We start from the raw sequence: 22045 nt of genomic DNA, 5'->3' as shown, positions 1-22045 counted from the left end.
ACCCAGATGTGGAAACCCAGAGATGTTGACTGGGTATGGATGTAATGGTTGGACAGTTTGGAAAGCTGTCTACTTGATCTGTTAATGTCTTGATAATTCTGTCTGTATATTTTGAAGTTTGGGGTGCTGACCTTTTCCCCCTGAACAAGGTAAACGATATATGTCTGACCGATTAAAGTAAGCTTGTTAACCCATTTTGAGTTGCTTTCCTTTAACAAAGCAGATCCAAGAACCTGTATGGGCAGCAAACCCTGAGGACGCTTGGCGTTCTTGCTGCTACATCCATATTTTCCTGTAAAGCCTCCATATGGAAGGCTTTCTCTAGCACTCTCCATTATCATGGAGTGGTCCATTAGGTATCCTTCATAGGGTGAAACTGGGATTTTATAGGATGGGTAGGAATTCAAAAGCAAAGTGGAAGACCCTATAAACAATGAGGACAATGAAAGGCACAGAGATTAGAAAGAAGGGTATGCAATGAGTCAGAGAAAATAAACCCTAGGACAGAGAGTTTTAAGGGGCAAAAAAGAGCTAGAAGGTGGGGGAAAGTAGTTTGAGGAAAAAACTAAAAAGGCAGAGTAGTGACAAAGTGTAGAACATTTTGAATGCAAGACAAAGAATTTTAAACAGTAGCCACTGCTTTCCATACATGCGTGCACGCATATTTACACACTTGTTCTATATATTACATGTATTGCACACATGCAATTACAAATGTAATATAAAATTCCATGTTATATAGTACATACATTGTAATATGAAAATGTAAAATATATATCGATATGAAATCATATAATTGTACAACTGGAATGGATCTTGGATATGATCTCCTTAATCATGCGCTCCTCTTAGAATGAAAGATTTAAAGATACAAGGGACTGCTTCACAGCCCTCGTTTGACCAATGGGAATGGCCCAGAGAGGGAAATTAACTAACCCAAAGTCACACAGCTGGTAAGCTGCAGAGAGCGGCCTGGAACCAGCACGGTCCGGGGCGCTGACCTATTATTTAGTTCCCTAGCTACTGCTAAACTTTTCACGTGTTTACTGTGTCTTTCTTGCTGGACTAGATTGTAAGCACCTTCAGGGAAAAGGACGGGTTTTTTTTTTTTTTTTTTACTTTATTGCATCCTCCATCGGACTTAGAGATACTAAAATATCTCTTGGGTGAATTAGTGACTCATTAGAGTCACGGGGCACAGAAAAAACAAATGACGCCCAGGTTCCCAGAGAGCCCCGAGGCGCGGTAGGTGACGGAGCGAAGGCTGACACAACAGATGTTGGCCGACCTGTCAGTGCCCTCGCGGCCGAACTACATATCCCAGAGAGCAACGCGCACCACCGCTGCCCGAAACATGGCCAGGCTGTTCCCCCAAAGAGGCGAAGGAGGGGGGAACGAAGGGGAGGGGGGAGGAAAAGGGAGGGGAGAAATGAGAAGTGCATTCTGGGATTTGTGGTTCTCACACAAATAATTTCGCGACATCAGGCCCCTAGTTTGCGGATTTAGTCAGGCTGGAAGAGGGAAGCCCCTCCCCAATCCCGCCTTTTGTCCACGTTTCACTAGCGCCTGGCGAAGCCGGCTGTCCTCCGGCCCCTGTCCATGACGGGCTCCCATTGGCCCTTAAGCTGAGCGTCATTGGGCCCCACCCGGAAGTAGCGTTAGGGAAGGCGGTTTCCTAGACTACGCCACCGGAAAGCTGGGGGAGGGGTTCTTGGGGCTGTTGAGAGTGGAGGGCGGCGGCGCTGGCGCTGGGAGACCGGCTCCGCTGGCTTTGGGAAACTGTCCGGTGGCCGGCGCACGCCCGGTTCTCTCTGCATCCGCCCTTCTCGGCGACTTCCAGGCCCGGCTCCCCCAGGTCCTCCCCCAACCCCCAGCCTGGCGATGTGTCCCTCCGGCCGGGTGTAGCTGCTGCGCGTGCGCGGGACCGGCCGGCCGGGCCATGAGCGGAGCCGGCGGCGGCAGCGAAGGCGGCGGTCCGGGCTGCGGGTCCCCTGCCGCCTGGCGGGCGGGATGGAGCCTGGTGGCCACGGCCGCCCTGTGCCTGGTCTCCTCCGCCTCCGTGCTGGCGGCCGGGGCCGCACCCATGAGTAAGGAGGAGAAGCAGAGGCTCGGGTAAGGCTCCGCCTTGGGGGGCCGTGAATGCTGTTCTCCGGAACCTCTGGGACCCCTCGGGGGTCGCGGCTGCCGGCCGCCCCAGGGCGCGTCGCCTGAGCCTGCAGGCGGGTGGGGGATTGAGGGGAGGCGGCAGGGACTCTTGGAGAGCAGCGAGGGGTGGGGGGAAGAGGGAGAAAGGAGGGCTCCCCGGGGACGGGGAGCGGTGTGGGGTCTCCGGCCGGACCCCGCGGGGCAGCGGGGACATTTGTCCCTGCCTGGAGTCAGCGCTTTTGCCTGGGAGCTAGTGCCCTTTCGGGCAGAAGTTCTTAAGGTGCGAAACGCTGCCCATCTCCAGGTAGGGAAAATTCTGTTCGCACCTGTTAGGGGACAGTGCCGCAGACGGTCCTCACTGCCCTGTCCTCGGCGCGGCTGGTTATTGCTGTTAGTAGCGAAAGCGGGAAATCTAGAATAAACCTTCGGAACGGAGAAACCTTCCTGGAAACCCTTTGCAAGCGAGCAGCTCGCTAGATTGCACCTCCCCCCCTTCCCCTCCAGTCATCAGCCTGGGCAAAAATGTTCTCCTATAAGCTGTAGCTGCTAAATGCACTTTTCTGTACATGTAGTAATTGATGGCCAGTTCGGAAGCCTGAAGACCCCATTGCTTTTAGAGTATAGACCTTAGATCTAGACATATTAAAAGGTTAGCAAAAGTCTTACTGGGTCGGTCACTTACAGGCTTGACAAAAGTAAGACTTTCATTTCAGAAATGTTCAGATAAGGCTTCTTACTTTTTTTTTTCTTTCTTTTTGGTCTGACGATTTAAAATAACGTTCTTCAGGTGTGGAATCGTTTAAACCAGAGGGGTGTGACAGTGTTATAATAGTAAACGTTTTTGTTGCTTCATCTCAAATTTGGTAATTTCTTAAGAAATCTAATTAAGTTGCATCAGTTTAATGTTGTACTGTTAATTCAGACCGCCTTATTTTATGTAGCATACAAGTATGTGATTGCATAACTGCACCTTTGGGGATTTTCAGGAAACTGAACTGTCCTTGAGGTTCACTTTGTTTTGTTTCTTTAAATAGCCAGTAATACTGTATAAACTAGGAGATATGGTGTTTAAAGAGAAAAATGTTCATAAGCACAGATGATAGAGATATGAATCATCATGGACATTACTTCCAAAAGTTACTGCAGATCATAAATTTGTGTTAAATACAATTATTCATCTCTTCATATGTAAACTACTTGAAACACACCTGTGTAAATGTCATCTTTTCATTGACATTAATGGAAGTGTCAAAAGGCTCTATCTCTGTAGTGAATTTAGCAAGTGATATACTAACAGAAAACTTATTTGTAAAAATGATTTTTAGAATATAAGAATTTAAATTTACATACATGGAGTGGGGGGAGGAGGAGAAGTACTGGAATACAAGTTAGGGCACTTGGGTTCCAGCCTTGGCTTTGCTAATGATTAGCTGTATGACCTTGGAAGGTAGCATTGTACTGTGAAAAAAGCAGTTTTTGGAGTCAGAAGATCTGACATCAAATCCTACCTCTCACTTGGTGCCTTCTGACCTTTCGAGTCACTTAATTCCTCTGGGCACTTTTCTTCTCCTTATCTGTAAAATGAAGGCATTGGACTAGATGACCTTTAAGGCACCTTTCAGCTCTAAATCTATGATCATATGATCCTATAGAATCACTGAACTTCACTTGATCTGAGGTTCTAAAAGTAGAAAAGTCCTTGCCAGTTCTAGAATTCTTTGACTATGTTATGTTTTGATACTTCAATGGATCTGTGATCTCCGTGTGTCCCTTCCACTCTCCCACTTGCCTCTCCCTACCCCCTCCAATAAAGAAAGGTAGTAACCAAAGCACCTTCTCATCCAGTGTGACTCTTGTCCATATTTTCCTGTAAATCCTCCACAGGGAAGATGGGAACTTTCTCAAGAACTCTTGATGTTTTGGAGTTAGACATTAGGTATCATTCACACCTCTCTGACCCACCTTTTCCATTCATTGCCTTTCTGATGAAATCCTTTATGTTGCTCCTTCTGCACATTTCTTCCTTAGTAATGTTTTGCAGTTTACTCATGGTCACCATCTTTCCATTGCATTTTGGGTGACCTTTAAATTGAATTCTTTAGAGAATGTGATATAATATTAAAAAGATGACTTTTTTGTTTCAGGGAGAAACTTGAGTTTATTAAGTATTACCTATTACCAATTGCTGGAAGTTATATTTATAGACAAATTTTTAGCAATTTTTTTTGGTTGACTGTGTTGAGAAAAGGAAGTTTCTATATTCCTTTCTTGGTGTCAATGATTATAAGGAACATGGTATCTAAGTTTCTTCTAAGACAAGTGATCCTAGATCAACAATATAATAGAAAGAATACCTAAAATACTTAATTTTAAAGGGTATTCATTTTTTACTGAACAAACTGTTCCACAAAGTTTATGAATGATCCCAAAGGGTCAGCGAGATTTTTTTTTCTGTCAGGGAATACTTGGTGAATATTAAAATTGTTTCCTTTGTTTAACTTTCAGTGAACTCAGTATTAAGTTCAACTCACAGATCAAAAATGATTAGGTTAGTTATTATAGCCTAATCTGTAAATTGGACTTTTTTGGTCTGCCAGCTTTATCATTACCAATAACAAATAGGAACTTAATTTGATGTGAGTACAATGTAAAGAAAAAAAATCTCTGGACCTTTCCATTAGCTGTTCTGCATGCTTTTGAAAGTGAGGTTATTTTAACTAGAAATGTCTTCTATGGATACGTCTAGTCCACAAGTGTTAAGTGATTAATGTTCCAGGCACTGTGCTAAGCAGTGGGGTTATAAAGAAAGGCAAAAAAGTCAGGACCTGCCCTCAATATACTTATATTCTAATGGGGGAGAATTTCACATATACAACTGGGTAGATAACAAAGTCAGTACAGAGTAGGTAGAAGGCATTTTAAGAAGGGAAGGCATTTAACATCTGAGGGGACTGGGAACAGCCTGTTGGAGTAGGTGAGATTTGAGCTGATTCTTGAAACTGGGGAAAACAAAAGACCCAACTGAAGGGGAAGAGTGTTTCCGGATTGAGGGATTGCTAGTGACAGATGGGGAGAAATACTATTTTGTTTGAGAAATTGTAGTTAGGCTGGTGTTGCTGGAATGTAAAACTTGTGGATGAGAGTGAAGGGCCAAGTTATGAAGAGCTTTAAATGTCAAACAAAGAATTATATATTTGACCCTAGAGGATAATAGGGAATCATTGGAGCTTCTTGAGGGAGAAAGGGGGGTGCATGTGGTCACATCGAGGTTTAAACAATAACATGGTAACTTAAGTGGAGAATGGATTGGAGTGAGGAGAGACTTGTATGGCAGGGAGAACAATTAGAAGGCTATTGAAGTAGACTAAGCAAGAAGTAATGAGAATACGTTGTGATTGTGTGAGTGGAGAAGAGATGTATAGAAAAAATGTTGTGAAGGTAGAATCCACAAGATTTGGCCACAGATAGGATGTTGAGAGAGTGAGGAGTTGAAGATGACATTGATGGTCGTGAGCCTGGATGATTAGAAGGATAGGAGGGTGGTGCCCTCAACAGTAATAAGGAAGTTGAGAAGAAGCAAGGGTTTGGGGAAAAAATAATATTTTCTGTTTTGGAGATGTTGAGGTTGAGATGCTTTCAGAACATCCCATTTGACAAGTTCAAGGGGCAATTGGTGATGTGGGCCTAGAGCCCAGAAGAGAAACTAGGGCTGGATATACAAAGATCTGGGAATCATCTGCAGAAAGATGATAGTTGAACTCATGGCCATTGATGAGATCTCCAGTCTAGATAGTACAGAGGAAAAAAAAGAAGGTATAAGACAGAGCTTTGTGGGATGATTGCACTTAGTGACTGGGACATGAGTGAAGAAACTCAAAGGGGGCATTAAGAAGAAACAGTTGGATGGGTATAAAGAGAACCCAGAGAGAAAGATGCCATAAAATTTTCAGAGAGAGTATCCAGAAAGAGAAGGTGACCAGAAGTGTCAGGAAGGATGCGGATTGAGAAACAGCCATTAGATTTGGCAATTAAAAGATCATTGTTAATATTGGAGACGTCAGTTTTCAGTTAAATGATGGGGTTGGAGGCCAGATCAGTGAAGGTATAGAAGAGACCGACAGGAGAGGAAGTGATCACTTAATGTGATCATTTAAATATATTAAATGTCATTGATAGGAAGTAATGTAAAACGTTATACATATATCAAATGTAAATGACAGTAAGAAGACAGGTGCCTGTAATAATGAGGTAAGTAAAATACAGAAACTTTGGTGGTCTTTATTTTGCCACTAACTTACTATACTAATTTTTTTGACAAAACACAAATCCCTTCAATACTTGCATTTTATTTTAGAGGTAAAAATATTTCTCTCTTTATCTAACAGTTATTTAGAAGTAGACCATGTAATGAATTGCTTGAAAATGGGGTAAGATACACACACACATTTGCATCTTTTGGTATTAGAAAATTTCATTAATATTGGGGAGAAGCTAGAGTGTTAGTGTTAATAGTAACATACTCTTGTATTCTTTAAAAATTTACTTATATTTTTATAGGAGAGTTGGAATTAACAATAAATAGTATCTGTAATTTTTTAAGTGCATTTTTTTCCTCTTTGCCCCTCAACCAAAAAGGTAAATAGTGCTAAATGGTACTTTTTCTTCTACTGGTATTTTTTCCTTCCTGGGTGACAGACAAGTGACATAATTCCTTTAAGTTTTTATTAAAGTAATAAAATTTTCAGAAATGAGAGGTGGCATGATTCATTAGAAAGACATTGGACTAAGAATTAGAAAATCTGGAGCTTTTGTAACATTGAACAAGCCATTCCTCTGGGTCATGGTTTCTTTTTCAGTAGAAAATGAGGTTTAGGTTAGAGCAGCATTTCCCAGACTAATTGAACCACAGAACACTTAGGCTTTTGAAATATTTTGACAGAACCCATAAATGCTTATCTGGGAGGATGGAATACTTCTGGGATAAGGGGGAGGATAGGGAAATTAAAAAAAAAAAGGCAGAAATCCTAGAAAATATATTTTGAACATGCACATAATTTTATGTCAGTAGGATCAATATTTTCTTCTGAATCCTCTACCCACATTGTGTGGAACACCAGAGTTTGGCAAAACTTACATTTGGAAAAACTGGGCTAGATAATTGCTTATTCTCCTTTGGGTACCAAGATTCTGTGATTTTATAAAATATAATCCCAGAAACAATAAAGGTTTTGTTCAACTGTTCTGTGATTTGGTTATAGCAAAATACTGTCTGCCTTATTTTTGTCTGGCTTTGTTTATTTCCCCTACAGCTAAATTAAACTTCTATTTTGTTTGCTTATTGAGTAACATTATAATTTCAGATAACTTTCTAAAAGAGATTTTTTAATATAAAATACATGTTAAACTGGTTACTTACTATTCCCCTACATTTTGTGCTTTTTTAAATAGGAATCAAGTGCTGGAAATGTTTGATCATGCTTATGGTAATTATATGGTAAGTGAAATGCTTGTTTTTATATATCTTATAAATATGAGCTGTTTGGGAGAACTGTTCAAAGTTAGTGATAAGGCTGAGTTACAGAACGTTTAAAGAAATGAAATTTTATTATTTTCATGTACACAGAGTAACTTAAAATAGACTAACAAAGTAAAGTATTCCTTAGAAGTATTTAAGCAGGGGTGTAGAACCTTCGTTCTTGAGGCCACATGTGGCCCTCTAGGTCCTTGAATGCAGCCCTTGACCAAATCCAAACTCCACAGAACAAATCCTCTTAATAAAAGTATTTGTTCTTGGACTCAGTCAAAAGGCCACATGTGGCGTCAGGGCTGCAGGTTCTCCACCCCTGGTTTAGAGTGTCTTTTTATAACTAGGAAAGAATAATTTGTAGCTAATTGTATATTGGACTTTGTCTAAATTACATTTCTAAAGTGCTTGAAATGTAGTTACTTTTAAAAAAATTGCAGGCCTTTTCTCCATAGAACTTAAGACTTTAGACCAATGCCTGTCTAAATTATCATCATTAGAAGAGCCTGGGACATTTTATTATCTTTATATGTATTTGTTTTCTTAATAATGACTAAAGGGGATAAGCTTTTCAGTGTCAGCTACTTGCATTAACTTACTATGAAAATCTTGAGATTAAAAAAAGTCAATATTAAAATAAAATAAGGAGAGGTAGTCTGCTGTCTTATCCAGATTTATCCTTGAGAGTAGTTCAGATGTTTTCCTTTGCATTGTGAAGGATTTAATTTGCTTTTAGAACTATTATCCTTAAAATACATACATGTGCTTTTGGGAAAAGAATTTGACCTGTTGCCAGACTGCCCCACCAGAGAATTGATTTAGGTTTGTTTTGACTTGAAGACTTCTTAATTTCTTCTCTTGGTCCTTTGTCATCTAAACATTAACTAAAACATGATTGTGTGTCTGTTTGAATGTGCTTATATATGTAGGTTTTGTGACTGTATATTTAAATATATTTTTATGTTTTTCACTTGTCTTTCTTGCCAGATCATGATCTCTCTGGAGGTACACATTTGGTGCTCAATAAATATCTTTTTCTATGTGATAATAAACAATTTAATTTGGTTGGGCAAGGAAGAAGCTTATTTTAACATTGAACAGCTTTAAAGTAATTTCTTGAGCCCATCGATCTTTGATTTTCTACTTTATTCATCATAGGCAATCTTTGTCTGATTACCTAGGCTGACAGAGTGTAGCACTAGATTTCAAATGAGGCTTGGGATTGAAACCTGTCTTTGTTGCTTATTCCATGTATAAATTTAGATAAATTAACCTCTTCAAGCCCCAATTTCCTCTTCTGTAAAATAAGGGCATTGGACTAGATAAGATTTAAAACTTCTTCTAACTCTTCTAGACACTGTTTTAGGTGTTTTAATTTTCTTATAACTCTTCTTGGCCAGTTCAAGTACTTCTCTCATTTAGGGAGTTAACATCTCTACCAACAAACTGATCTAACTTCAGAAGATTTCAGCAACTAATTACAGTTCAAACAAACTAGAATTGTCATTCTTTCCACCAACTCCCCTCCCCCCTGATCCCCCCCATGCTCCCCAAAATCCACAATGATTTTGAGGGAGAGGTTTCGTTTGTTTCATTTAATTTATTTTTATTTTTTGCTAGACTGAGGAATACTATGAAATGTGATATGCTTTGGCAAATTTTGTATGGCTGTGCTTAGGCCAAGGCTTTACTAGGACATATATGTGAGTACCACTGTTGAATATAGTTAAAGTTTGTCCTGTAGAGCAAAGTAATATTTAACTTTTTTGTTAAGAGGACTCAGCCTAGAGGTATATTTCACCCTTTTTTGGTGTCATGCATGTCTTTGACAGTCAGAATAAAGTTTTTAAATGCAAGAAACAAGATGCCTAGCATTACAAAGGAAAACATATAGAAATACAGTTATAAAAATATATAAATGTTCCTGAAATCCAGGTTTAGAATCCCTGTCTTAATAGCAATCATTGAACCTCATTATAGGATTAGTTTTCTGTTTTTGTTAGGACTTTGTTTTTCCCTCTCAGTTTTATTTTTGCCCTTATAGTCATCACATTTAATTGTTATATTAATAAACAAAAACCTTTCTTGGTCATGGTGATGTATTCCTCAGTATTGTCTTTTAACTTCTATCTAAATTAGAGTAAATTGTGTTATAAATTAATTTGAAAAAGGTGGTTAAGTACAATGCTATCTTTAACCACTAAGGACTATACTTGGTAATCACTTACATAGTTAATCACATGAGAACAGTTTATGGTGATGATAGATGTATCTTTGTCTTTTTAAATCAGTAAACATTAAATAACCTTCATTGTAAGTTTGAAGATTGAAGGTCATGGTATGTTCTTCCATTAATGGCACAGTTATACTATGAAATAGCTAATTGGTCTACTTTACTATGTAGAAAGATTTTCTATATTATTTTAAATTTTTATTGAAATGTTTAAATAAGCAACATCTGTATTAGGTTGTTTCGTTGATTTTATTTTTGTGTAAGAGATCTGAGGGAATGGGACAAGGTTGAGGAGAGGGGCCAGGGAATGGGACAAGGTTGAAGAGGAGAGGGGCCAGGATAAATAATTTCACTGGAGTGGGGACCTATGTGAGGAAATTGGTTCTACCTTTGCAGATTGCCAGCTGTTGGAGTTTATGTACTCCTAATAACCGAGAGTACTGAAAGATTAAGTGATTTATCCTGGGGTCACATAACTAATCTGACGTGAGATTTGAATCTAAACCTTCCTGTTTTTGAAGCCTTGCTTCTGTCTATCACCTAGTCTGGAGGGTTTGGTTCAAATTCTCTCTCATATACTTATTAGCTGTGTACCCCTAGGCAAGACACTTAACCTCTCTGAAGTTCTGTTTCCTCATCTTTAAATGGGGATAATAATAACATCTGCTTTACAGGGTTATTATAAGGATCAAAAGATTTATCAATTAAATTTGATCATTTGTGTATGACCTGTCCAAATTGGTTTAGAAGCTCATAGTTCTAATGCTTAAGACATTGAATATTATGATTAATTATACATATTTATTTTATGAAATGACTATTTCATTGACTTTTTTCCCCTCGTCAGCTAGTAATAAAAAGTGCATCAGTCTTGGCCAGCAAACCATCTAAAATCTTGAATTATTTCAAGATTCTTTAACTTACATATTACACTAGATTTCAACTTAGCATAACTATTAAAATTTATAGTTTTCTAATATATATTTGTAAGGACTTTGGGGTCCAATCATGTTCTCAGAAACCCCTCAGTCTTATGTAGTGTAAAAACCTGATCATAATATGTGTGTGATAATTGTTCTACAGCAGCATCATTTTAAGGGAGTTTTTCATATGTACCGATTTACAACATTCAAATGGAATTTAGAAGTTTCAGTATATATAGGTTCTTTTTAAAGTCCTTATATAGTTCTTAAACTTAAATAACTTGTAGGTGTAATGGAAGCAAAATCTCTTTTATAGTAGTTATTGACTTTCTTTTCCTAGACTTTAGTTCTGCCAGCCATAGGATATGATTTATCTTTTTGGCTACTGTAACCCATTAAAAAATTTTTTTAAAATTAGACTTGAAATATATTGTGTACAATTGTATAAAGTGTTAAACTTCAGTGCATTTGTTTATTGTTGTAGACTAAATTTCTACCATACCTAAAACCTAAGTTAGTAAACTTTTTAAAAAGTATCAAAGGCTTTTAAGACCTCCCCTTTTTGGAGGGGATTAGAGGAGCGGTTATATATTTAAAAGAGGAAATGTTTGCTAGGAGAAATAATATCATCCTGTGGTAGCCTTATACTTAGAAACTCAAGTTCTATTCTGTCAGAATGGAAGCTTAATATATTTTATTAATATGCAAGTTAACTTTTCAGTAAGAATTTTTGGAGTGACTTTGTGTTTTCATAAACTGGTTTATGTTCCTGGTTTAGCATATTGAGGTTTCATTTTTCATCGTTTGCACCTGTTTAGCAGAAAGCACCCCTGTGATAAATTTTGCCACAGTGTTGTCATGAAAACTTGGTCTTTAAATCCCTTAATTTAGAAAATGAAGGCTGAAGTGAACTATTTTATACTGTGAGAAAAAGAAATTTCCCACCATCTATACATTTCAGAGATATTAAGATTTACTGAAATATTGAAAAACATTTGTAGTAAGCCTCTCCTTTAAACCATGCTAAAATATTTAATTTTAAGGATTTGAAGGTGTTAGTTCCCCTTCTGTTTAAATGTTTCTACTCACTACTGAAACATATATGACATACTGTATAATTCTCAAAGGACTGATACATGTCACATGCAGGAAGAGCATCTAATGTGTGTGTGTGTGTGTGTGTGTGTGTGTGTATAACACTTGGTAATAAGTAGCTTGTCTAGTGGATATGAATGCTGAACGAAAGGGTAATATAGTAATCCTCGAAGTGAAAAGGGAAAAGATAAGTGTTAGAATTAATCAGTAGCAGCAAGAAGGCACCAGAAAGTAACAATATTATTCAATGAATTCTCTCATTTTATTTTAGAAGGTCTTATCATGATATCAGAGTTTTGAATATCTATATTTAAATGTTATTAACTAATTGCTGTTGTTGTTCAGTCATTTTCAGTTGTGTCCTACTCTCCATGACCTCTTTGGGGTTTGCAAAGATACTGGAGTGGTTTGCTATTTCCTTTTCTGGTTCATTTTAGAGATGAGGAAACTGAGTTATGTGACTTGCCCAGGGTCACACAGCTAGTAAATGTCAGAGATTGGATTTGAACTCAGATCTTCTTGACTCCAAGTTCCGCACTCTATCCACTGCACAGCTCAGCTGCTTCAACAACAGTTATTATGAGACCATAATTGAATTTTATTGTTAAAATGCCTTAAGTTCTTGTGAGCAGGGAGGAAGTACAGTAGCTACTGAATGTAGCATGAGTATAAACATTTCAAAATATGTTATTAAAATTAAATAGATTTTACATTTTTGATAACTCATTTTTTTATTTACTACCTTACAGAATAAATTCTTTGACTTTCAATTGATTTTGGTGCAGACTTTATGAAAAACAAATTGAATATTGGTTCTACTCTGGTTTCAGTGGTGCAGAGCAGAGCTATTTACCATCCTGTCCTGTCCCTAGTCCTTTCCCCAGTAGATTTAGCAACCAATGTGGGGACTACTATATTTATTACTTGCAATCAGGCATGTATGCCATCTAATTTTATACAGAACTCTTCAATCAGCTGTTTTATTTCTGACTGAAAAGTAATATATTTTATCCACATTACATCATGATGAAATTAAATAACCTTTTCCTTTTTTCCCAGACTTAGGAATACTTTGGTTAGGAGGAAGTATTACTTCAAATAGTCTGAATGTTTAGCAAACTAATAAGGATGTTTACTTGCCACGTATGCAGTGGAATTAAAACAAGTCAGGTTTCTTTGTATAGTTAGCTTGAATATAGTTAACTTTTATCCCTGATCATGACAAGTAGAAAAGAATATTTCTTTAATAGCAAATTCAAAAGTTTGCTATTTCATTGCAGTAGTTTGAAGTTATTGATGCCTTTTCTTCCTTGGGTAGGTATTTACTTTTTTTGGCACTTGTTTGTTGCTTTATTTTTTGATAGTAAATTGGATTGTAAGGAATTATTTACAAGTAAAATTTATAGGGTTAAAGCTACAGAAAGAGGGGATTTTGGACCTAATGTGAGGAGGAACCTCCTAATATTGGAACTGACTTGGAAAGTGGTAGATTCTTCTTTGCTGGAAATCTTTAGGTAGGGGTTGGATGGCTACTTGTCTGGTATGTTATAGAAAGGATTCTATTCTAGCCCACATATGAGTTGGATCATTTGACCTTTATGGTCCCATCCCACTTTGAAATTCTGTGACTCTGAAATTAAGGCAAATTATGAATTAACTAGTTCCTCTGCTTTTGTCAGAGAGATTTCCAGTAGAATTTCAGGCAGTTGCCATCCCTCATAGCTACAGTGTAATCTTTAAGTGCCTGGCTTTTGATCTTTATATATTTTTTTTAATTCCCCCTTTGCAGCAACTCTGTAGCATACTCCTGTGACTCTTATCATTGCTATTTTATAAGGCTTGACCTCCTAAATTCCTGGATTTCCCAAGTATATCTTCTTATTAAACAATGTCATTCCTTTTATCCATTCTTTTTCTTTAGAATTTGCTTGTCTGTGTGGTACATTTGGTATCCCTTCTCTCTCCCTATTGAATGTTAGTCCCTTGAGGGCAGGAACTGTTTCATCTTTTTTTTTTTTAGTATTCCCCAGATTTAACCCTGTATATATCAGCACATAGTGTTACTTAGTAAATGTTTGTGAAATTGGATTGTGAATTTGAATTTTCATCTTTTTGGAAGTTTATGCAACTTTCAAAGTGCAGTGGCAACTTGAAAAAAGTTTACTTCTTTGCATTCTTTGCTTTTGAATGTTATATATGTGGTTAAAATTTGAGAAGGTAAAGGAATGAAAAATGTTGCTTACTGTGGAAAAGGTATGACTTTCATTGTTTAAGTAATAGGTTTCTGGGAAGTATGTGTTCTAATTGAATTTAGTGAGGACAGGGAATTCTCTTCCTCTAAACTTTGTGGCACCCCCAGTGCCTACCCAGGTAAGGCTCCATACTAGGAACACTTGGTAAATGTTTGTTGACTGATCGGCGTGGTCATGGTTACACATTTACAATTTAGCTGCTACATGTAGTGACACCTTGTTAGGCAGTAAAACTTGAGTTACAGGTTACTCAGAGGGAAGGAGTATCAGGTAAGCAGTTTTTCTTTTAAATGATGAAACTTTAAAAAAATATTGGGATGAAAATCTTTATAAAAATGTGTTATATTTTTCCCTACATGAAACATGTGACTAGATGACTAGTCTCTTATAACTCAGGAATCTTAAGTCTGTTATTGAGTATCATCATTCCCTTGAAGACAACTTGTCCCCTTAGCACCCTTGTCTATGTTGGCTGCTCCTGTCATGCTCCTCAACACCCTGGGCTAGGAGGAGGCACTGACTTAATGCTGTTACTGCTTTCAGACCTTCTGCTGCTACCTTCATCCAGGAACCACTCTACTTTTCAAGTTTACTTCATCTTTTTTTTTCTATCACCCTGGCCAGATCCTTGTCATCTATTGATTTTCACCTCCCTTTTCCTTCCTTCCCTAGTGAGTTCAGCATCTAGCACACAGCCTTCTCTGTCTTTGGTATTTACTTTGACCTTAGATCAACTAGATAACTTGAACTGTTTCACCTTCAAGATAATAAATTCTGAAGTTCTCTTTGATCACAACTCCTGTCTTTTTGCCTTCCCCATTACACCTCTCTTCCTAAACCTGTTCTTTCTTTCTTTCTTTTTTTTTTTTTTTTTGCTTTTTGGAGGGGGGAGGGCAGGGCAGTTGGGGTTAAGTGACTTGCCCAAAGTCACACGGCTGGTAAGTGTTAAGTGTCTGAGGCTGAATTTGAACTCAGGTCCTTCTGACTCCAGGGCCGGTGCTCTATTCATTGCACCACCTAGCTGCCCCTGTTCTTTATTTTCTCTCTGACTTCATGCCTTTTAGATCTCTTAGGCCCTTGATTTTCTCCTAGACCAGCTTTCTTGTGCTGGCTTTACTTTCTTTCATAGTCTTAAATTCAGCATGGGTCATTTCTCTTTTGCTGTTCGTCGAAGGAAGTCATGAGACTTTTTGCAGAATATACCATAAATTCATGTTATCTAACCTTACCCATGTAGGACAGGTCTTTTATTTACCTATGATTGGCTATGTATGATATTCTTCCCTCAACCCCAAGTGACTGTGCTAGTCAGTCCTTCTTTCTTTCCTCTTCTTTTTCTAGCTTCAAGACCCTAACTTTATTCCATTCCCATCCTCTGTCTGCATATGACCTTAACTCTTACTTTATGGAGAATTTAGAGACAACCATTTCTAAGTTCCTACAGCTCTCTTCTTTTGTATATATCTTTACATGTTCTTTCTTCCTTCCCTCTTTTCAGAGAATAAGGAGGCCTTGTCAAGTTTGACCCTTCTGCTCATGTCCTTGATATCTTACTCTCCTGTTATCTTCAGGAGCTTACTCCATTGATCCATTTTCGTTCTTTATCCCATCCCTATATAGTGACTTCTTCCCCATTGCCTACAGATCTACTCAGGTCTCTCTTATCCTTAAAAGTAAATTCATTTGATTCTGCCATCCCCTCTAGCTATTATCCTACATCTCATCCTTTTCATTGCTGAATTCCTAGAAAGAGTAGTTTGCATTTGTTGCCTCTACTGCTAGATCTGGATTGGTCGCATTAGGTATGCTGTTGGGCTGGAGCCAATTACCATATTTTACATAATTATAACATTGAATAGTATGAATTTGAATAGATGTGACAGTTATTACTCCTCAATCTCTTCCTGTCTGAATTTTAACCTTACTGCTATAATGTAATTCTTCACTCAAAGATCACCAACTCAGTTTTTAAATCTAGTGGCTTTTTGCTAGTCCTTATGATCTTATCCTTTATGTTGTTTCCAGCATTGTTGATCTCCTTCCTTTTGGATTGTTTCCTTACAAGGCATCTGTTACTATGTCATAACTTGGTTGTCTTTTGGCCTGTCTTATTGTTCGTTCTGAGACCCTTAGTGTTCATCATCTTTTTTTTCATTCCCTCTGTTCCTCAGACTCTGTCCCAGGTCACTCTTTGCTTACCTCTGTCTGTACAAGCACTCATTTGGTGAACTCATATATGTACTCAAGCTGTCAATTGTAATTTCTTAACAGGTAAACCCCAAATCTTTATGTCTATTCCTAAACTCTCCCCAAAGTTCTAGTCCCATATCTTGCAACTACCTGTGTAGACAGCTCTGCCTTCAAGTTCAGTATGTCCCAAACTGAACTTCTCATCTTTCTCCCTTAACACTACTTCCCCCATTCCAGACTTCTCTATTTTTGCTGCTTCTAATTTCTGTGGTTCAAAATCTCTCTCCTTTCCCCTCTCTCTTTTATATTCCATATCTAGTGAGTTGCCAAGTTCTGCAGATTTTACCTCTGTAAAATGTCTCATCTCTCTACTTCTGCTCCCTCATGGCCACTATCTGTCCTTACCACTTCATTTCTAGACTGTTGTAAAAGCTTCCCAAATGATCTCTCTGCTTCCAGTCTATCACCTCTACCCTTTTTTCCAGTAAATCCTTCATATTGCTGTGAATAGAAACTTACCAGGTCTGTCTAGGGTACTCCTCTGCTCCAAAACCTTTACAGACTCTTGTGGCTAAGATAACACCTTCACAATGCATTTAAAGCCTTCCATCTTCTGGCTCAAAACTGCTTTTCTAGCTTTATTTCACAGTACTTCCTTTCACACTATGTATTTTAGTCAAATGAGTCTGTTAAACCCCATGTCAGTCAGCAGGTGGTTTTTTTTACATCTGCATTCATACAGGCTGTGTGGGGCCTGGAGTATGTTTTCTCCTCATCTCTAACTTTTATAATTGTGTCTTTTTTCAAGGTTGGGGTTAGGTACCTCACAGAGTAACCTTACCTGATTCCCAGCTGTCTCACTTAAGGAGTATTCTGTTCCCCTTCAGATATTCTTTGACCATTTTTGGGGGGTCTCTTCTTTACTCTTCTCAGTCCTTGCTTGGTATTTTACTTAGCTTTTCTTGGCTCTTTAGTTTTCAAGGGAAAAAATATGGCTTGGTAGAAGGAATTTATCTTTGTAGTTGCAACTCAGTGCCAAGTGAAATTTACCAGGCATTTGGGTTTTGGTCAGATAAGACTTTTCTGTATTAAGAGGTTACCACTTTACTACACAGAGGACTTAGAGGTAGAAGGGATTTCAGTCTAGTCTCAACTCTCTCATTCTAAGAAGAGAAAAGTAAAGCTCCAGAAGGTAGCAGAGTTGTATTGTCTTATGGGTGACATGAGCTTCTAAGTCCCAAAGCCAGGGCCCAGGTCCTTTCTCTATTCTTTATTCCTCAGTACTTCAGTTTTTATGAAGATAGTGCAAAGAGCTCTGCATAATTTCTGCTGTTTGCATCCAGTGCTGGCTGGCAATATGTAACTGACTCTTTGGGATTGTCAGATTTTCCTGGTAGAAAAAGGTCTCTAGACTTAGAAGACAGGGACAACCCTTGCCACTTGTTAGTGTCTTTGCTGTAGATAATATGTTTTAAATGTTTGAATGTTATCAGAGTAGGAGCCACTCTTTAATCTTTCAGGTTATGTATATTTATTTCTTCATGCAGAATATTTTAGAACCTCACCTTGTATGGTATGCCACTAGCCTAGAAAATAAAAGACTAGGGAATTCTATTTCTTTAGGTAGGCCATTTAATGCTCACCTTAGGGCAAGTTATTTGGAGGGTGCTATGGAAAGGATGCTGGTTGGGAATAAGAAAGGGATTTAGCATTCCATGTCTCCCACTTTCAGTGTGGGTAATCTTGCACAGATCACTTTACCTTTTTGTGTCCTTTGTAAAATAAAAGGTTTCAGCCAGATGGCTTATGAATTCGCTTTTAGCTATCAACCTCTGATCCTGTGACCTCACTAAACCTTAGTTTCTTTCTTTCTTTTTTTGCTTTTTGGAGGGCAATTGGGGTTAAGTGACTTGCCCAAGGTCACATGGCTAGTTTTTGTGTTAAACGTCTGAGTTCATATTTGAACTCAGGGCCGGGGCTCTTATTCATTGCTCCACCTAGCCACCCCAGTTTCTTCTTCTTTAAATGTGGGAAGAGGTTGGACTTGGTTCTAAGATCCTTTCCCAAGAATTAAAGTCCATAGACTTGTATCTTTATAAATTTTGAATAATTGGATTATCTGAAGTGAAAATTCTTGGCAAAGGATAAAATGTGTGCCATATCATTGTCCTAATGTTTTGTAGAATTCTAAAATGTGTATTTGTCAGTATTTGCAAAAAAATCATTTTTTGATGTTTGTATTGTTCAGTATTGGTTTTGTTCTTGTAGTAAGGTTCTGTACCAGGGATATCATGTGCTGTTCTTTAAATCAAGAGCTAAAAAGCATCCTGTGGCTCAGGCTACCATGCCTTCCTGACTCCTTTGTGGGGTGTCTAACCTTCTGGATATGATCTTACCCCGAACGCCTAAATCCACTCCATTCTTCCTGATCATGTACAGCAATGTATAACTCGGAAGACATCACCATTTGGCATCTGTGGGACCCTATGTGTGGGGACTCTTTGGATTTCTCAGCTGTAGTCTCTGTAGGGGAAGAGACCAAAAGGAAAAGAAAATAAAAAAGTAACGAAGAGAAGCTGCTAAGGGAGTATTCCGGGGTTTTTCACCTCCTTCAAAGCTGAAGTTTGACTTCTGTTTTGTGGGGAAGGAGGTATTTGAGGAATGAATAAAAGAGGATTTATTATGTGTCATGCCCTGTGCTAAATACTGGGAATATACATTAAGACGATCTGGGAGTTTGCATTCTAATGGAGGTAATGAAGGGAGTATCTGGGGAGTTATAGGGATGGTGAATTGATCATAGAATAGTCAATTGATGGTCTTTTCTAGGAGCAATGGTAATGGTAGTGTTGATTTGATTGATTCCTGAACTCAGAGTAAGAGGTAGATATTGGGGGGGGGGGGGCGGTTTGTGAAGCAAGGTACCAGGAAGGATGTCACAATTAGGTTAATGGCTAAGTAGGATCTTACGCATTGTATAGTCTGATGACCTTAGGAACCAGTTAGATATAGTGGGTAGTTGAATTTACTTGGAATGATTTAGAATTTATGGAATTGAATTTACTCTTTGATCAAGATAATTTGGCTCACAGCAAGAGTTTAAAGGTGAATAAATGAACTCCACTAGGGATTGAGGCTGGTGATCTGGTGTGGATGTCCTATTTTGTAGGTAGAGAGTAGTTTGGGCATCAGCAGAGTAGATGGCAGGATGGCTGGGGTGTATGGTTATATGTTTAGGTACCAATTCAGATTCCTTATATTGTAGGAATAGTAGCTCTGATTGTTTCTCATTTAAATGTACTTAAACATGGAATAGGTTGCAATTATTTGGCATGTGCTTTGCCTTAGTTTTCTAAGTAACTCAGTTGATTTTTCTTACAGGAACATGCATACCCAGCTGATGAACTCATGCCCTTAACCTGCCGGGGTCGTGTGAGAGGTCAGGAGCCAAGTCGGGGTGATGTTGATGATGCATTAGGAAAGTGAGTATTTATATGACTTTTATGGTGCCCGAGGTTTAGACCACTTGCAGGAACTTTGCAAAATGATTGATTTTTCAGGAAAACTTTTGTCATCTTAAGAAATTTGAATAGACGCCCATGTATGGTAAATTTTGAAAGATTAAATTTTATGACCAGTGGAAAGGTAAAAACCAATACTCTAGGTAATGCAAGATATGCTTAAAATACCCTTACGTGATTTTATGACTATAATAGTTTTTTTATTTCTTTCAGTGTTTTAGGGAAAACATTCAGACTTCCATCGTGTTTATACTTTGTCCTTCTGATATGTTGAAATAACTGTTAATTGGAATTCTTAGTAAATGTATAGTTTTAGTAGCAGCCCTTGAAAATAGTTCATATGTAACCATAAGATGGATTTGAACTAGATTCGAAGTCAAATGTTAGTCGTTATTCTGGAAAACAGTGCAAGCATTTTACAAAATGACTGCTTTAATAAATCAAATTACTGCATTCTTAACCTGTCATAAACCAAAATTGTTATCATAAAGCATTATTGATGCTGTTATATTTAAGTCATTTGCTTACCAAAAGTGAAATAATAGTTATTATAATTTTAAGAGTTCTCTGGCAAATAAATTCATGAAGAATGCATGCCCACTGTGATGAGTGCATTTGGTTGCTGCTTTAAATTACCTTTCCCAGTAGAAAGAAACGAATTAGGGAGAATAAAGTTAGTGCCATAGTCTTTCAGGATGAATAAACTTAATGTGTTTGTAAAGCCAGAGTCTCTAGAAATAGGTATACTAATTTAGCATTTTAAATAAGTACTTACATTTCTGTAATGTATTTTAGACTGTGATAAGTGAATAACGGAGCCAACCTTTTATATTTACTTGTCTTAAATGTTGACATAATTTAAGTTCTTTGTGTTTTGGTTAAGTAGACAGATATTTTGTATTTGTCTTATGTTTCTCTTTTTGATCTATTCTGTTCCTTATTGCTAGGACTGGTTAGACATGTTTATTAGGAATAGAGGACAAAGAACTCATGAAAAAAGATTTTCTATTTGAAATAGGTCAGGTGCAGTTGGTTAAATGATAGGAATTCAAATTCTCAAAATATTTGTTAAAAAATGAAATATAATAAACTTCTATTTGATTGGGTCACAGATGGGCTATTCTAATTAACCAGATACTGTTTTAAATAGTTATTTTATATCCACCCACACAGATGATCAATGTTCATGGAATAGGATATGACAGGATAATTTTACACCTCAATTTCACTGACAATTGAATCTTTCTCAGAGCATTTTATGGTCTTGCACTGATTCAGGCTCATCTTTATTAACATTAGTTATCACTGTATGATAGGTGACTACAAAAGTACTGGTTATGAGAGAGTGCTGGTAGATAGAATGCCAGATAACAGAGAGTCTGCTGTATGTGGATAAGACATTCAGGATTCTAATTTTCTATATCTGGTTATACTTGTTTCTTAGATTTTCCCTGACACTGATTGATACTTTGGACACTCTTGTGGTAGGTTTGATCCTTCCTGGATTTTTTTCATTCTATGAATTTCATATATATATATGCATATTAAAGTATTATAAAGATAGAGATGATGAAATAATCAGGAAACAGTTGTATTCAAGATTGAGCTTCTAGTTCCATACTTAGTCTCTTGAACCTTTGTTTTTAAATAAATCTTTTATTTTAGATTCCCTATAATTTGGTAAGATATAGTTTAATCCATGCCATCCCCTGAAATTATTCAGAATATTGTAGAGATATCCAGCTACTTTTGTTTGTGATTTAATTTAAATCATATGGTGTTACCATAGTCAGGAAACACAGATTTTTGTTCCTTCTGGAAGAAAATAATTTTAGCCCCTTGCCTTAGATGCTTCTACCCAAAAGTCACTCTTCCCAGTGATATTGAAAAATGATAAAATTATCTTATTTAAATAATGTATTTATGCAGCTCGCCCTTCTCCCCACTAAATTAAACTTACTTCTTCAAAGATAATTTTTTTTTCTTTTGGATCAGTCCTATAATTTCATTGGTGTAGGGAACTTCCCTGTGAAGAAACTCCATCAACTCATCTTTGTATTCTTAGAGTTGCCTGGGTTTCTGAAAACTGAAGTAACTTTTCTAGCATCAGGCTAACCAAGGTGAAACGTGGAGTCGGTAAGACAGTTCAAGCTTGGCTTTCT

The 22045-nt window shown here is 37.7% G+C and overlaps 1 protein-coding gene across 2 annotated transcripts in view; it reads left to right on the top strand.

Moving 5' to 3' along the window:
- Window positions 1–1666: 1666 nt before the first annotated feature.
- Window positions 1667–22045, top strand: part of EDEM3 (ER degradation enhancing alpha-mannosidase like protein 3) — a 64681-nt gene continuing 44302 nt past the window's right edge. The window contains exons 1-4 of one of the 2 annotated variants that reach the window (XM_069074416.1): window positions 1667–2112; window positions 7594–7639; window positions 19744–19844; window positions 21328–21367. In XM_069074416.1, coding sequence (XP_068930517.1) covers window positions 1940–2112; window positions 7594–7639; window positions 19744–19844; window positions 21328–21367 — 360 coding nt within the window. In that variant the 5' untranslated portion in view covers window positions 1667–1939. The remainder of the gene's footprint in view (window positions 2113–7593; window positions 7640–19743; window positions 19845–21327; window positions 21368–22045) is intronic. The other variant, XM_069074415.1, reaches the window with a different exon arrangement.

The sequence above is a fragment of the Petaurus breviceps genome, unplaced genomic scaffold (assembly GCF_028583685.1).
Source record: "Petaurus breviceps papuanus isolate PSGF00001 unplaced genomic scaffold, PetGlider_PUasm1.0 90895, whole genome shotgun sequence".
NCBI classification, from domain to species: Eukaryota; Metazoa; Chordata; class Mammalia; order Diprotodontia; family Petauridae; genus Petaurus; species Petaurus breviceps.
Note: the sequence above shows the minus strand (reverse complement) of the source record. Positions and strands in the feature narration are given on the sequence as shown.